The sequence below is a fragment of the Sinocyclocheilus grahami genome, unplaced genomic scaffold, assembly GCF_001515645.1.
Source record: "Sinocyclocheilus grahami isolate Dianchi unplaced genomic scaffold, SAMN03320097.WGS_v1.1 scaffold262.1, whole genome shotgun sequence".
Taxonomy (NCBI): Eukaryota; Metazoa; Chordata; class Actinopteri; order Cypriniformes; family Cyprinidae; genus Sinocyclocheilus; species Sinocyclocheilus grahami.
Genome location: NW_015505441.1, coordinates 45,517 through 61,094, shown reverse-complemented (window position 1 = coordinate 61,094; position 15,578 = coordinate 45,517). Strand labels below are relative to the sequence as shown.

General features: G+C 37.3%; 1 protein-coding gene across 2 annotated transcripts; it reads right to left on the bottom strand.

Annotated features, from left to right (window-relative positions):
• Positions 1-4,378: 4,378 nt before the first annotated feature.
• Positions 4,379-9,967, bottom strand: LOC107599171 (insulin gene enhancer protein isl-1). Of its 2 annotated transcripts, none has more exons than XM_016290686.1 (6): positions 9,742-9,967; positions 8,992-9,181; positions 8,000-8,259; positions 6,382-6,668; positions 5,848-6,015; positions 4,379-5,708 (listed from the first exon to the last, which is right to left on the bottom strand). In XM_016290686.1, the coding sequence occupies exons 1-6, from the start codon at positions 9,767-9,769 to the stop codon at positions 5,592-5,594; spliced, it is 1,050 nt and encodes a 349-aa protein (XP_016146172.1). In that variant the 5' UTR covers positions 9,770-9,967; the 3' UTR covers positions 4,379-5,591. The 2 variants fall into 2 exon arrangements, with proteins under 2 accessions (XP_016146172.1, XP_016146173.1); XM_016290687.1 differs by having other exon boundaries at positions 6,382-6,665.
• Between the last annotated feature and the right edge of the window lie 5,611 nt (positions 9,968-15,578).

Sequence of the window (15,578 nt, the reverse complement as noted above, 5' to 3'; positions counted from 1 at the left end):
TATACCATGAGCAGATGTAGAGCTGAAAATAGGAGTGGGGGAATTGTAATTTATATTTGAGTACAAACTAAAATTTCAGACCTGAAATTAATGTTATCTGTTTACATTACAAACAAAAACCTGTGATGGTTACAAATTGATTGAGTTGGATTAATTATGAAAGTCTTGTACTGATGTATCTTTGCTTTATTCTCTATTAGAAGTCGTTTAACCCTGTACACCCAGTAAAGCCTAATAGTCAAAAATTCAGTTTAGTCATTTGATTAGTCGTTTGAAGTTGTGTATGTGAATATCGTATTTGATGCATCAGGGTTTGTGGCTCATATATTATGTTATAGGAGAATATGGAGAAGGAAAAACACATTGACACATAGACAATTTAGATGCCTTAAAATTTCACTTATCAAATATGATACAGTAGACTTAGGGTTAAGGTTTTCATAAATTATTCATTTGTGAGGTTTAGTTTAGTTCATATTGCCAACTGACTTGCTTTATGGAATGCTCAAAAATGTAAACTCTGTTAATCAGAAGAATTTTGTTTTGGTTACCAAATACCCTGCATGAACACTGCACCACACTTGGCCTGAAAGCTTTTGCTGTTCTCACAAAACGCAAACCAAGCTTGTCACCCACAAGTCCCCTTCTCTGTATGTGTGTATCAGTTTATGCCATCATACTCCCAATGAGACCGTTTTGACGGCATTGGCCCCTGCAAGAATGAAAAGTCGGCCCAGGGGGCTGTTGTGAAGAGACCCAGGCTTTTCTGGGGCTGAGAAGTTGGAGTGTGCTCTTTCCAGCCCCGAGCGTGATTCCCCCGTGGATCCGTAAGGCTCGACTCACAGGACGCCATAGCTCTTAGTGTTCTTTTTTCACACGTGTTGTGCTGACAGCTAACACTTGGAGTGTCCTCTTCATCGACACATTCCAAAGAGGATCAGGCTTGACCAGCACCTCTCTCTGTAAATCTACTGACAGACTCTGGAAGTCTCCAGAAGAGCCGATGTTGACAATGCCAGCTTTCCTCAGACATTCTGTCCATTCAAACTCTTAAAGGGATAGTTCACCCAAAAATGCAAACTCTTTCATTTTCATTTTCATTCACCCTTATGTTGTTCCAAAACTGTATTGACTGACTTTCTTCAGTGAAACATAGAGGTATTTTAAGTCTCATTGTTATGTCTCTTTGTTTTTTTTCTTCAATGCAATGGAAGTCAATGGTAACCAAAACTGTTTGGTTATCAACATTCTTCAAAATATCTTCTTATGTGTTTGTACAGGTTGAGGGTGGGTAAACAATGACAGAATTTGTATTTTGGGGTGGACTATCAATTTAAACACAAACTCAAGTCGATGGTGCAGCTCTTCAAAAAACTGATCAACGGTTCATTCATAGATAATTTTCCAATCTGTTGTGTCAGGTTAGGAATTCATAAATGTTATCATCTCTAAAACTATTCTTGTATGGAATTGTAAATGTTCACAGTACTGTTGGCAAGTAGCACAGCCTACTTGATTAACACTTGAGCAAGAGGTAAAAAAAGACTGACCTCATGCAGGATTTGACACATGAAATTAGTAAAGCAGTTAAAAGGATGGTTTACTCAAAAATGAAAATTCTGAATTCTGTCATAATTTACTTGACTCTGTGAAACACAAAAGAAGATTTTTTTTTTAAGGTCAAGTGTTGTTTGTCCCTCAGTGTTCTTCAAAATATCTTCCTTTGTGTAACGGAAAAGAAAAAGTCATACAGGTTGGGAACAACATAAGGGAGAGTGAATGAATTTTCATTTTTTGTTCTCTTTAATTTTACATGTCTCATTCTTCTAAATATACAGTAATGTTCTCACAAAATTACAGATACACAGTAAAGTTCCATCAACCATCTGCCATTGCTTGCCACCGCTGAACAATTGTGGGTTGAGCTCACCAACCTCCCTGGTGTTGTGACTCTGTGGTCAGGCTTTGGACCTTGGGGAGGGATTGCTTGCCCGGTTCACAATGCAATCGGGTCTCATCCAGGAGACTGTGATTGTTCCATGGAGCCTCCTCCAGGTACAGTGCTGCTTTTGTTCTAGTAAGTCAGCAAAGCTGAATGCAATCCGGGAGGCTCGACCAGCTTTGGGAACTATTCTATCAGGAGTCTTTGTGCAACCCAACGGTCTTCTTCTAGCAGTAGAGGACTAGAGAAAAGAGCTGACATTTTAAACGGGATCCTTACTTCATAGAAGTTTGATGCCACTAAATGCATTGCTCAACAAATGACCTTACAGTGACACTTTACAAGTTTTGGTTCTTTTTTGTTTTGTTTTTGCCAAATATTACTATTTCATATTTGCTTACAAGTGTTGTTATTCAGTCATGGTCAAATTCACAGCACTTCTGACTCACCAACATGTGACCCAATGATTCCAAATGTGCAGTGAGCCATAGTTCCAGCTGAATAGACCTGACTGTCATCATACTATGGGTGTTGTGCTGTAAAAGAAAGACTACATTTATTGCCAACAACTAACATTAACATAAAATAATTTATTATCATTATCAAAATAATACATTAGAAATGTGCATATGTGTGTGTGTGTGTGTGTGTGTACTTGTTTATGCTACATTGTGGGGACCAAATTGTACCCACAAGGATAGTAAAACCTGAAATTTTTGACCGGCCTGCGGTCCCCATGAGGGTAAAAAATAATTAAAATAGTAAATGATGTTTATCTGAAAGTGTAACAGTGCAAACAGGTTTTCTGTAAGGGGTAGGGTTAGGGTTAGAGTTGGGTTAGGTGATAGAAAATATAGTTTGGTCAGTATAAAAGTAATAGAAGTCTATGGAAATTCCCCACTATTCACAGAAAAAGGTGTGTGTGTGTGTGTGTGTGTGTGTGCGCGCATGTTTTTTTGACATATGAGGACACAAATTTGTATAATGACATGGGTATGACATAGGTATTACAACGAAAAGGTGATTTATGAGGACATTGCCCCATGTCCCTATTTTTTTTAAACGCTTATAAATCATACAGAGTGAGTTTTTTTGAGAAAGTAAAAATGCACAAAGTTTCCTGTAAGGGGTAGGTTTAGGTGTAGGGTTGGTGTAGGGCAATAGCACATACAGTTTGTACAGTATAAAAACCATTATGCCTATGGAATGTCCCCACAATTCACAAAAACCAAGTGTGTGTGTGTGTGTGTGTGTGTGTGTGTGTGAAAGAGAAGTGTCCATTTTTATTTTTTTTTACTTTTTTGAAAACCAGTTAAGAAGTCAATTAAAAGGCTACTTGCATAATGTACAAATGGTAATCGTTCTTGTTTTATATTGAGAAGCAGACAAAATTATTTGTTGATATGTTTGAAGCCTGAATTAAATCTATACATCAATTTTAGTGAGTGGAACCACTAGTACAATAAAAACAGTTTGCTTGCTTGACATGACAAACAACTTTTGTAAAGTACTGTAATATTAAGAACTTTAGACATTAACAAAAGAGTAAATATTTGCAGTTCAATTGTGTCTTATATGTACTACCATCTCGTGGCTGGTATATTGCTATGTCTTCAGTAATTCCTAATGTGATGTTGACAGGTTGTCATAGTCTTGTACGTTTTGGTCTTAATTCAGTTTGCCTTAATTTACTTTTAATTGGAATACAAATAGAAAAAGCAAAAATAGCTATACTTTACCCCATGGTAGGTAGAGTATAAAATAATCAAATATTTCTCATTCTAAATAAGATAATTTATAGTATTGAATAGGTCTACCATATTCATGATGAGTATCTAAATTATCTCATTTTGCACCAACTGTTTGCACAAAGGAAGCATGAAAGCTGAGAAGAATAATGCCCATAGTGATCGGTCATGTAAAGAGGAATAGTCAAGGTCATTGTACCAGCACCAGACATAATTTCCTGAAAGTCTGCAGTGTTTGAGATTGAGGTTTAATTCTGTTACTTAACTGTTTGTACTTTAGCAAGCTCACTGCAGATCAGTGTGCAAATGAGTCACTGATGTCAGCTGAGGTTGATGCCAACTGTTTGCACAAAGGAAGCATGAAAGCTGAGAAGAATAATGCCCATAGTGATCGGTCATGTAAAGAGGAATAGTCAAGGTCATTGTACCAGCACCAGACATAATTTCCTGAAAGTCTGCAGTGTTTGAGATTGAGGTTTAATTCTGTTACTTAACTGTTTGTACTTTAGCAAGCTCACTGCAGATCAGTGTGCAAATGAGTCACTGATGTCAGCTGAGGTTAATTTTAAAATTCTTGATTTTCTCTTCTTTCTCAATCACACAGTGATTCAATACGCAGTATAAATACTTTCTTAGTATATAAAAAGTAAATATGTTAATGTTGTCATTTTTGGGTGAACTGTCCCTTTAAGAGTGCGTTGGCCTGCAGTGCCGTTAACCACATTATTTGATCAAACCAGAACTGATTTGTTGTCTCTTACCTAATCTCCTTATTTTCGCGTGATATATTACAATGACTAACACTCAAACTGTCATGCGAGAAACATAAAAGCTACAAAAATGGTAACATTTAAGAAAGCCCCGCGTGTCCGAGCGTTTACTTACAGTACACGTCAAATGTTTATTGATCAAATATTCCTGAAGATAAGTCTACATATGGCGTTGTTCTTACAGCAGTCTTGATCAAACGACAGGACACGTCAATTATGATCGATCATTCGGAGTCGACAATATTCTTTTCCTCCTTTTTACTTCTTCAGCAAGTAGCCTAAAAGTACACAACAGTGGCATGTCTTTCGACAATAAATAATAAAATATTCTGTAATACATGAACAAAACGAAACCTCCAGAGCTAATCAGTCATATTAACTTAACTTAAACCTATACACATCTTTGGGAAAGAAAAAAGTTCTTGGACGGACACGAACACATGAAATTCCCACACAGCTTGTGGCAAAATAGAGGTATACCTTGTTGCAATGCTTTAGTACTTGGGCTTGATGTTTGAAACGAGACCATTTGTGATATAACAAAACGGTAATCGCAGTAGACCTCGGCTGCCATACCCTCTTTCAGTTTTCTAGTCCATTTCGATCTTTTATAGAAACAGAATAAACAGTCATGGTTTCATTATAGGCTACTCACGTTGCGCACAAAAGTAGGCTATATGAATGTATATTAGATTAAGTTCTCTTATATCCGTATAGAGGTCCAATGATTTGTCATAAAAGTTGAAAAAAAACATGGAGGGGTATTTGGCAAAAGTGTCAACGACCAGGTCCACTCGGCCGCGGAGCACTGCAATCATCATGTCAGGTTCGGTGTGTGAATATGTGCGCCGGCTGGGTCCACTTTCGCAGGATTTTGCAACTTTAAATGGTCTTTTCGCAACACTCGTTGGACTCGCTCGGTTGGAGTGTGTTTAAATCCCATGATTGTCATCACAGTGTATAAATACAACCAAGGGTTGTTTCGATATAGAGGCCTCGTGCAGTTTTGGATTTTATTCAGGAGCGGCCCTAAACGAAATAGGGATGGAAGAAACTTCACGAGCCTCTCTCTGAGATTGGTTCCCGGCACGTCCTTTGCCAAACTTCAGGTGCAGGAGATAATCCACTCGCCTAGGCCTCTATAGGACTCGCTACCATGCTGTTTGGTGTATCAGGCAGTTGCGAGGACATTGAGGCGACCTCGCTCCCCGTGGAGTTCGAGCCTGGCCCTCCTTCAGAAAAATTCACCTAAAACATGCAAAATGTATGCTGTTACTTTTTATAATTGTTATTATTAATTATACAATTATTAATAATAGTATTAGCGGTGGTTTTAATGCGGCGGTTGCTGCTATTATGTCGTTTACGCACGGTTGTGCGCACTCACCAGTTGCTGGAAAGCAGGCTGGTCGATGTCACTCTGCAGTGCGAAGTCACTCAGGACTTTCCAAGGCGGTTGGTAACTCTGCACCTCCACTTGGTTTGCCTGCAAACCACCGTCGTGTCTCTCTGGACTGGTCGCCACCATTGGAGTCCCTGTCATCCCCTGGATGTTCTGCAGATGCAGAAAAATTTATTTGCACTCAAAAATAGAGTTCAGAGGCCGCATTACAGAAACGTCCCATCTCAAGTCTTACGATCCAAGAAGTTGGATGTTCTAAATGAGACCATAACTTAAATCGCCATGGTTATTTTAAGATTAAATAATATTTTTAAGTTCTGAATATACATACAAACTTTATTTTTAGAAAGCCTATATGCTTTAAGATATCGGCAACGCGTCTACATGCTTTAAGATATTTACAGTAGCCCATCAAACTGCAAACGCGTAAAGCTTACGACTGGCTCTTCTTGATAAATAAAAGAACTACGGAGTTGAATGTTTTTTGGTTTATCGACTGAAGCGCCACTATAGTCTTACCGTTTTGTCGTTGGGTTGCTGCAGCTGGAGTTGTTTCATCAGTATGCTCCTCTTTTTGTCCTTGCAGCGCTTGTTTTGAAACCAAACCCTGATGACTCTCGGGCTGAGACCCGTCATCTCAACGAGCTGCTCTTTCATGAGGGCGTCGGGTCGAGGGTTGGCATTGTAACAAGTCCTCAAGGTATGGAGCTGTTTTTCGTTGAGGACTGTCCGGACGCGGGTTGTTTTCTCAGGTTGCTTGTGCACATGAGGTCGAAGCGCAGGCTGACGTGCCGAAATGGGCTCTGCTGCAAGAAAGACGAAACAGAAAAGCATAATTGTTAAATGCAAAGAGATCTTATATAATGCTCGGAATGCGTGAAGACTATATATCCTGTCACATAATTTAATTGGATAAGTCGGAGGTACCCGAGGCGAGGCCCGTCTAAGGTGGAGGTAACCTACTTATGGAAAATAATAATAGGCCAATTAAATAATAATAACAGCAATTATAAAAACAATACTTTAAAAATAATCACTTTTGAGAACGGAGTGTTATTTTTCCCATACTCTATGAATATATTTGATGGTCTGCTAACGAAACCGGGGTCGAGATTAGAGGAAATCTCTCCATATGCGTAAAAATATTATCTTTAGATATTTCTTTCCATGGAAATCTGCTGCTTCAAATATGAAATTCTTAATTCTGTATTATGGCGAAGAGAGTAGCCTATCCTTTTAACAAACTTGAAATGCAGCCATGGTTGCAATCCCTTTTCTGGCAATTATAAGTTCCTGCAAGATGCAGTAAATTTGGAGGGCGAGTATGACCCAGATAGGTTTACGACACTTAATTAAAGCAATCTGTGCATACCTCTGAATTTTAAATAATAAGGTGCGCGCGGTGTGCTGCCCATGACATTACTTAAAAGCAGCTGGTTATTAATAAACCTGCAATAACAACTGATTTTGTAATGGTTTATATTATTAAATTTATTATTTTATGGGAAAATAAGATGCCTTAATGTAAATGCAGAATAGCAGTTTGGGTGATTTATAAGTTAAACACTCGAAGCTCATTTTACTTAAAGGGCATTTAAATGTAGAGTATCAACACGTGCTTCAATATGACATTTTAATTGAATTAAAATCCATTAAAAAAAATTAATCAGTCAAATGATGGTACCGCAATCGCACACATAGCTAATACATTTTCGCATATTTCGAATTCTATAATATTGCATTCTATAATACATTTTCTTTGTATTTATTTGTGAAAGGATCTAATTTCTTTCTTAAGTACATGTACAAGCTGACATTGTCGCGTGGTTGGCCTCTAATCAGCAGAGAATATCTATTTCATGCATGAATAGCTGAATTCAATAACAGACAAATAGGGGAAAAAACGAGTTATGCTGTCAAAGCACCACAAACTGGTTAGCGTGTTAATAACATCATTCACGCCTTATCACACCACATTTATTCATATAAGTCTCAATCTCGTAATGTATGATGTCATCATAAAGCTATTTTTTTTATTGAAAAAAGCTTTGTGTCTTTTGGAATCCCCCAAGACAAATAATCCCCGAGTCCTTGAGCAAACAGCGCTTTGTAAGTTGTAGTAGAATGCTATGCCTACCTGCCATTTGTAAAGGTCTCGCCGGATGTAATGGGCTTAATGGGTCACCAGCACCCATTGTTGCCCGCTCCACCACGTCATGGTCGGCCCTGCAGAAGAGCCCGTCTTCCCGCAGAGCGAACTCATCTCCTGGGATGAGCTGCCGACTACACGCCACACATCTGAAACACTCAATGTGATAAACCTTCGAGCGTGCTCTCATCACGAAGTCATTCTTGCTGAAACCGATGTTGCATTTAGCACATTTGATCCCGTATAACCTGAAACACCAAAAGTAGCCTACATTATAGGCTAATGTGTAATGTTTGAGTAAAAAAAATTAAGAGCGTAGCTAATACGTTTTAACAGCTAGTCGATATGACAGCAATATAAAATATATTAAATAAAAATTATATATATATATAGTATATAATAGCCTATACAAATATTAAATAGTATATGGCGAAATGAAATGCACATAATTAAATAAAAAACAAATGCTATGATAAAATAAAATATATTTAAAGACAACCATAATATAATTTATTTACAAATAATGAACCGACTTTATAATTATCAAAATTATAGCGTTAGCTTTATTATTATTATTATTATTAGGCTATTATTATATAACAAATATAATAATGATAATAGCGACATTTCAACGTATTATGGATATTATTTTTGCACAGTGGTGTTTGTCTTTCACAAAAACGTGTCCTATTAAAATAATGATAATAATCATTACTGTCAAAAAATAAATAAATAAATATTGCGATGAAATTTCGCTACATGGGACATTGCCATAGGCTACATATGAACAAAGCTCCACAATAATTGTGGAGTAATTGCGCTGCAGACTCATTTAAGACAGGAGATTAGCATATAGGTGCTGTCCAGTACAAAAAATAAAACCATGAATGACAGTAATGCACCAGTGAATAATGAGAGGTTACTGTCATTCAGTCATCCACACTCGAAAACTAAAACATTACCTAATTGTTCTGCGTTACCTGATGTAATCCCGTTTACAGTAAGTTTTTCCGTCTCGCACAAAACACGTACAGGACTCGTCCAGATACTGGTTACATTCTGCACATTTCAAACACGCCGCGTGCCACTCCAGGTCCGGGGACACGCGCAGAATATACTGGTCATGGATTTGATTCCCACAGCCGACACACAACGAGATTAGACGCTTTTCTGATTGAAAGAGAAAGCATATGATGTTTCAAACTATGTGAATATATATATATTAATTTAACTATAACACTACACAACCTAAACGTCTTGCAATGCCCTAATTTCCCAATTTTATACAATAACTCGTGTGTAGGATTAAACATATATTTAAACCCGTTTGACATGTTTAAAAACAATACTGGATGCTGATAATAACGGTGTATAACTGACAAATTGAATATAATTAGAATCGACAGAGCCTAATTATTATTAGCCTATTATTATTAATAGCCTATAATAATAGCAATAGCATAATAATAATAATGAATAATAAACTAACAAAAATTAAATGGTCAGGAATGGGTCCTATTTGTAGTGATTTAAAGTGAGGAAAAGCGGTGTCAGCCCTATAACACCGGCTTGTCACGATCCCTCCGGTCTCTTCAGAACTTTAAAACTTTTGCAGAACGCGAAACAAACTACTAAATTCATATAAAATGATCGGCATACAGGCACATAAATCGCCAATATTAGCAGTAAGTGTCATTAGACACACATATAGACATTAAAGCATAACTTACTTTTTGGCGGATCCCCCATGTCTCCCATGTCAATAAAGTAAGGCGGTGTTAGGTCCACTTTAAACCCGGACAGAAGGCCCTTAGTGCCCTTGTTTTGATCTGAGAAGGTGGGAACTGGCCGAGGGTTCGAGGTGTTGCAGGACTTCCCGGAATCGAGATGCTTGCGATTAGAGTTAGGGGTGTGTGTTGAGCTCCTGTGCTTGGTCACAGTATTGATGGGCCACTCTTGTCCCTCTCTCTCTCTCTCTCTCTCTCTCTCTCTCTCTCTCTCTCTCTCTCTCGCTCTCTCTCCTTCTCTCAAACTCCGTCGGCTTCAGCTCTTCTCTCTCTCTCTATTGGTCTGACGTAGGACACTCATACGTCACCTTTATGAGAAGCTGATTGGTTCTGGAAAAAAGAGCAGCTGTTCGGAGACCAGGCCGACGAGTCTCTGCATTTACTTTTCTTATTTCATTCAAACATTTTTTTCCTCTAATATCTGCAGCTTCGAATTAAATAGACTTGATCCGAGATATGTTAAAATTAAAAGTAATAACGATGATGATTAAACAGAAAAAAACAGGAAAAAACTATATTATTGCTTATTTAATATCTACGCTTTAATGTTTATTTAAAAGGAATCGGTCTCAATTTTGATGCCCTTTTTAAGACCTGTTTTAAAATAACACAGTTATAACAGGCTACCTATTATTTCAATAATAGGCTATTTAAGCAAATGAAATATTATATAAACAATCGAGCAAACTGAAAATTGTTGTAGGAAATTTTATAGGCTACCAAGTCGTTATGATAAATCTTGCTTTGGGCTATGTGAAGTAAAAGTGGTAAAATCATCTCTGTTTGCACCGATGGGCATGTGAACTGAATGTCCCTCGGCCAGTGTACAGATTTTTACAGCGAAAGGCGCACATCCCTATTTAGGCAGTTGCACACAGGGGTGCATAACACGATTGAAATCGATGGCACATTTCAGGGTTGTCGCTATTCAAACTAAAACGCAATTACAGCACATAATTGCAGATAATGACCGTTTTAAACTGCGCAAGGCACGTGGTAATATAATCTCAATGTAAGGGATGGATTGGTTGAACAAACAGGCAGAACATAGCACAGAGTTGCTGAATTTCCTGACCCTTTTACAAATTTTACTGATAATGAGAAATAAACTCTGCGCTGTCACTTCAACCCAAATCATTGCGATTAGCACTGTATTCCAACCCTTCAAAATAAAAACTGAATCGCAATAGATGCATTTTAAATTGGTGAAGAAAAAAAATGTAAAATGCATTTTAACGAATTTGTATGTCTCCCATTGACATTGATGGTCAAGTCAAAACAAGTGGCCGGAATATGACAGCAGGTTTGAAGACAGCAGAGCGTCGCTATAACAGACACAAACACGCCCTCTTGTGTTAGCAGCACGACCCAAAGCACAACCACCGAACAAAGACATGAAACCATGAGCGAGAGAGCTGGCATTCTTAACTCTTCATTCTGCTAAAATTTTCAATAACACGTTAATGACCAGTAATTATTAAGTATTTGAGAATTTAAAAGCCATTTGATAAATAATAAACATGTCAAATAAGGTGTTGTTTCTGCAACAACTGGTCTATCATGCTTCTGTCTGGTGTTTCTCAGCTAGCCAAAAATAAGATCACAGTTCAGATCACTCAGCTTATGATAAATTGCAGTTATTTGGGGGACATCATTTGCGCTATGGTCCTTGGTAATGACAACGCTGAGATATTTTTAAAACCCAAGCACGTTATGCTCCACTTTTTGAACAAATTTCATGCAATACTGAATCAGCATTTGTAGTCTAACTATGTCCAAGAACCTCTACAAATACATCATGAATATGTTACATGAAACATGGTGATACTAAAGTGTGTGTGTGTGTGTTTAATAGTGATAGATTGATAGATGATTCACAGCAGCATTTGTATGGGCATGCAATACAATGTGACCATAATTCCTGAAATCCATAAAACATTGTTTTGAAATCCAGCAGAAAACTAAAGAGATATTTGGAGAGAATGATGCCTGATATGCATTGTGTATTCAGTTCAACACGTGCATCAAAAGGAATTACATAACAAGAGAATAAAATATATTGTGGAGGTATACTTCAACAACATTCATTCATGATGTTGACAATTAAAAATTTTCTGTAAGCAAGAATTGTAGTATTTTGCTACAAACTGTGGTGTACATATTTATTTAAAGGCCTATGCTTCATCAAGAGTAATGACCACATTTTATAATGCTTTTCATCCCCACTTGTTTGGCAGTATAATTTATTCATTATTCATGGTAAGTTTATTCATAAGATTTCCAAAATGCTGGACATTTTACACATGCTTGAATGTAGGCCTATGTGTGTGTATGTGTGAATATAAGTATTGGATTTTTTTTCCACCCTTATGATCAGTTAATATAAGAGAGGGACAATGGATTCATTATGTCAGTAAAAACATGATAATAAATATATCCTCATAAGAGAGATTTAATGTTATGTTTTCAAAATAAAATTTTAATGAAATTTAATGAAATGTTCACACAATTCATACATTTTTACAATGCTGTATCTCTGAAAGCATGATTCTTGATTTGTTAACATTTGTGCAATTATATTATCATTGAAATTTTTTTGATATGCTGTTTTCCTGTATGCAATGCTCCACCCAAATCATCATATTTCAAATGCATAAATACAAAAATAGTCTCATCCCAACCTAAACTTATAGTCAGTTTTATTTTCTCAAAACAAATGCTCAGATGAAGTGCTTAGGACTTAAAATCCAACAATGTAATGTCTCAGATCATAATATGACAACTTTACTTGCACATGTAAATACTGCGAAGATCCATCACTCATCTCAGAACAATGATTGTTTGCTTTTAGGCTTAAAGAAGTCATCTTACTCTTGTGTTATGCTCTTAACAAGAATACCTGCAATCCTTACTGTATGATAATCACTGGATAACAGGCAGCTCAGAGATGAGCCGAACAAGAAAACAAGACACATGCACGCACATTAACAGTACAGCCTTAATCCTTTGTATAATTTCTCTTTAAGTTTAAGTATGCTAATAATATCAAGAAAAGATAAATTATGATAATGTTAGAGTTCACTTAAATATAATCATTCAGGAGCTTATCCTGTTGTTTGCTGTCTGAATATAAGTACGACCCTCATCCTGACCTCTCATTAACCTCTGGTTTCATTGATCATCTTCACCAGCCTGACTGAATTTGGAAATGCCTCTGAGAGGTAATGGAGGATAAAGCACAACCTGAAGGACGGTTTATGTAATGTCATTCAGTTCAATAGCATGCATTAGTTCCCTCGGTAAGGAGAGAGAAAGAAAGAGAAGGAGCAAATCTATTTTGTGATATGTTGCTTTGAGCAACCTCTCGACCTCACAGACTGAAGACCTTGGATGCATGTTTATACTTGTGTCTGTATATGTCTATACATATGGCGTGACTATAGGATACCGGTTATACATTGATTTCTTTAATGAATTGTTTATATGGTTGCAGCAATTTGTTCTCAAAGACCACAGCAGCGTGTGCTCTTAGCCATTTTCAGGAGCAGAAGACTCAATGGGCTTGTAAATTTAGGTTGTTAGATTCGATGCAAAAGTTTCCCTCAGCCACAGTAGCCGGTTCTTACAGCTCAGCAGGAGTCCTTCTAGATGAATGGCAGGAGCAGCATTTCAGCTGCTTTGCGTGCGTATGTGCAAGCGTGTGGGTATGTGCGTGTCATCATTTCTTTAGACCTAATGCTTTCTTTTCTAGCTAAGATCTCTTCACACTAAGCAACTGTGTTTGTGTTTCGGCGGGTGCATGTGTCCACGTTAGATTCAGAGCTTTAAAAAGAGGCTTCTCACAATGACAGGGACATCAGTGATTTTTTTTTCATTGTTAGGTGCCATATCCAGTGTCTTCGGATCACATTTTCTTTCCATTTATGTAATTTTTCAGAAGGCCACCATGAAGACAGCTGCTGGATTATACATCCTTTCAAAAGCATGTTGAATTGACTTGCAGTTGACCATTGTGTTTTGTATTTTGATTATTAAAATAAGTATACTACTACATGTGGATACAATAAGATCTAACAAGGAAAAATCTAAGGATCTAATAAGATTTACATCCTTTTCAGACCTATCTAGCCAATAAATATCACAAAAGTTTCGTCATTTTTAGACTTCTGCTTTTGTTTATTTGTCGATCATGCATCACTACAGAAAAAATTATAGACTTTTCTTCTCTAATTAACCTCCTCACCCAGATGAGACATACGGGTATCAGATTGTTCATGATCTTTGGCTGATACTAATAATTTTGCTATAATTAACTCAAACAGCTACAGGCTGGAGTCTCTTACTGTTTTGTTTATATTATTCAATCAAATGCACAAGACAGTATTTTTTTTTCACATAAAAATGAAAGGTTCTTTATTGCCTTGTATGGCATGAAGAACATTTAATATAATTTCCATGGTGCTTTATAGTGGAAAAAAAGATTCTTTAAAAAAAGTTCATTAAAATGTTCTTTAAACTAAAGAAAAAAATAACTTTTCAGTAAAATAACCCAAAATGGTTCTTCTATGGCATCACTGCAAAAATCCCATTTTGGACATTTTATTTTTCGGTCTGTTCCTGTTAAAGCAGCCGTTTTTATTTTACATATGCATCAGAAGCTTCTGCTCTTTGTGGATAGCACTAACAATCAAATAATCTCCGAGTAGCTTATATTGTTGCTTTCAGCTGAAATGTACTGGCTGGCAGCCATATTTATGTCTGAGCCAGAATGAAACGAAAGCTGTATCACTCACTGCCCACCATGAAGACCTTGGCTTTAGATCATTTTTATTTGTAACTCAAGGCAATAATGTTTTCGTGAATGTAATTAAGATCAGGCAAACTCTTTAGGCAGAAATGTGTCTGTGTCCTGCGAAATGGCCATTTGACTGCAAATAACTAATTAGTATCATTACCAGAAGTGCTTTTGATGCACTTTTTGTACCACTAAAAACCTCTCAGCTTTGAATACAGTGTCAGTGATACTTTTCTTGAAGTCAAGGACTTGATCTACTCCTCTTTTGCTAAAGACATCTCCAGAAGGCCTTATCAAGGTCTTTTGTTTCCATTTAATCTTGCCTGAATTTTCGTTAGCCGTCAGAATTAACGCCACACACACGAGTCTGTCCACTCCATGTCATCACTGAGACGCCGGAGGGGTGAAGATCTCATCTGGGCCACTGTGGTCACACAGAGCCACAGACCATATGGTTGCCTTAGTCATGGCCTACCTGAAGCAGCAATGCTAATCATTGAAGACAAGTGCCACTTGACACCAGAGTGACAGATGGTGTTCCTGGGTCTGTGTACAGGACTACTGCCTAAACTCGGCACCAGCACTGCAAACCTTTTCGCCTTGGCTTCGGTCGGACTGAGAGGCACAATGAAGGTGATGATGTGTCAGGGACCATTATATGAGATGCTTCCCACCTCCTCTTGTTTTGTCCCTTGGGTGGATCCTTGCCCACGGCTATGGCTGATGGCAAATTTCAACACTCTTAAAGGCATTTCATACACAACAGCATGGAAGAGCAAGATGCACCAACAACAGATAGGATGTTCGAATGGCTGCAATAAGTTCATTGTTTGAACAATGTTGTGATTCATACATCTAATAATTATAATCAGATTTAAGTCATTGATATGCTGAAGCTTTTTTTTTTTTGGCCAAGTGGTTTTGAATTTTGTACTGACACCTATGGGTGTAGATGCATAAAGTGTATTTATACTGAAGCTGTTTA

Excerpts from the sequence above, each read along its gene's own strand:
- LOC107599171 (XM_016290686.1), bottom strand. The coding sequence starts at position 9,769 with ATGGGAGACATGGGGGATCCGCCAAAAA. Across the intron at positions 6,669-7,999 it reads GAGACCTTTACAAATGGCAG|CAGAGCCCATTTCGGCACGT; the intron begins GTAGGCATAGCA and ends TCTTTCTTGCAG. Across the intron at positions 5,709-5,847 it reads AGCCTGCTTTCCAGCAACTG|GTGAATTTTTCTGAAGGAGG; the intron begins GTGAGTGCGCAC and ends TGCATGTTTTAG.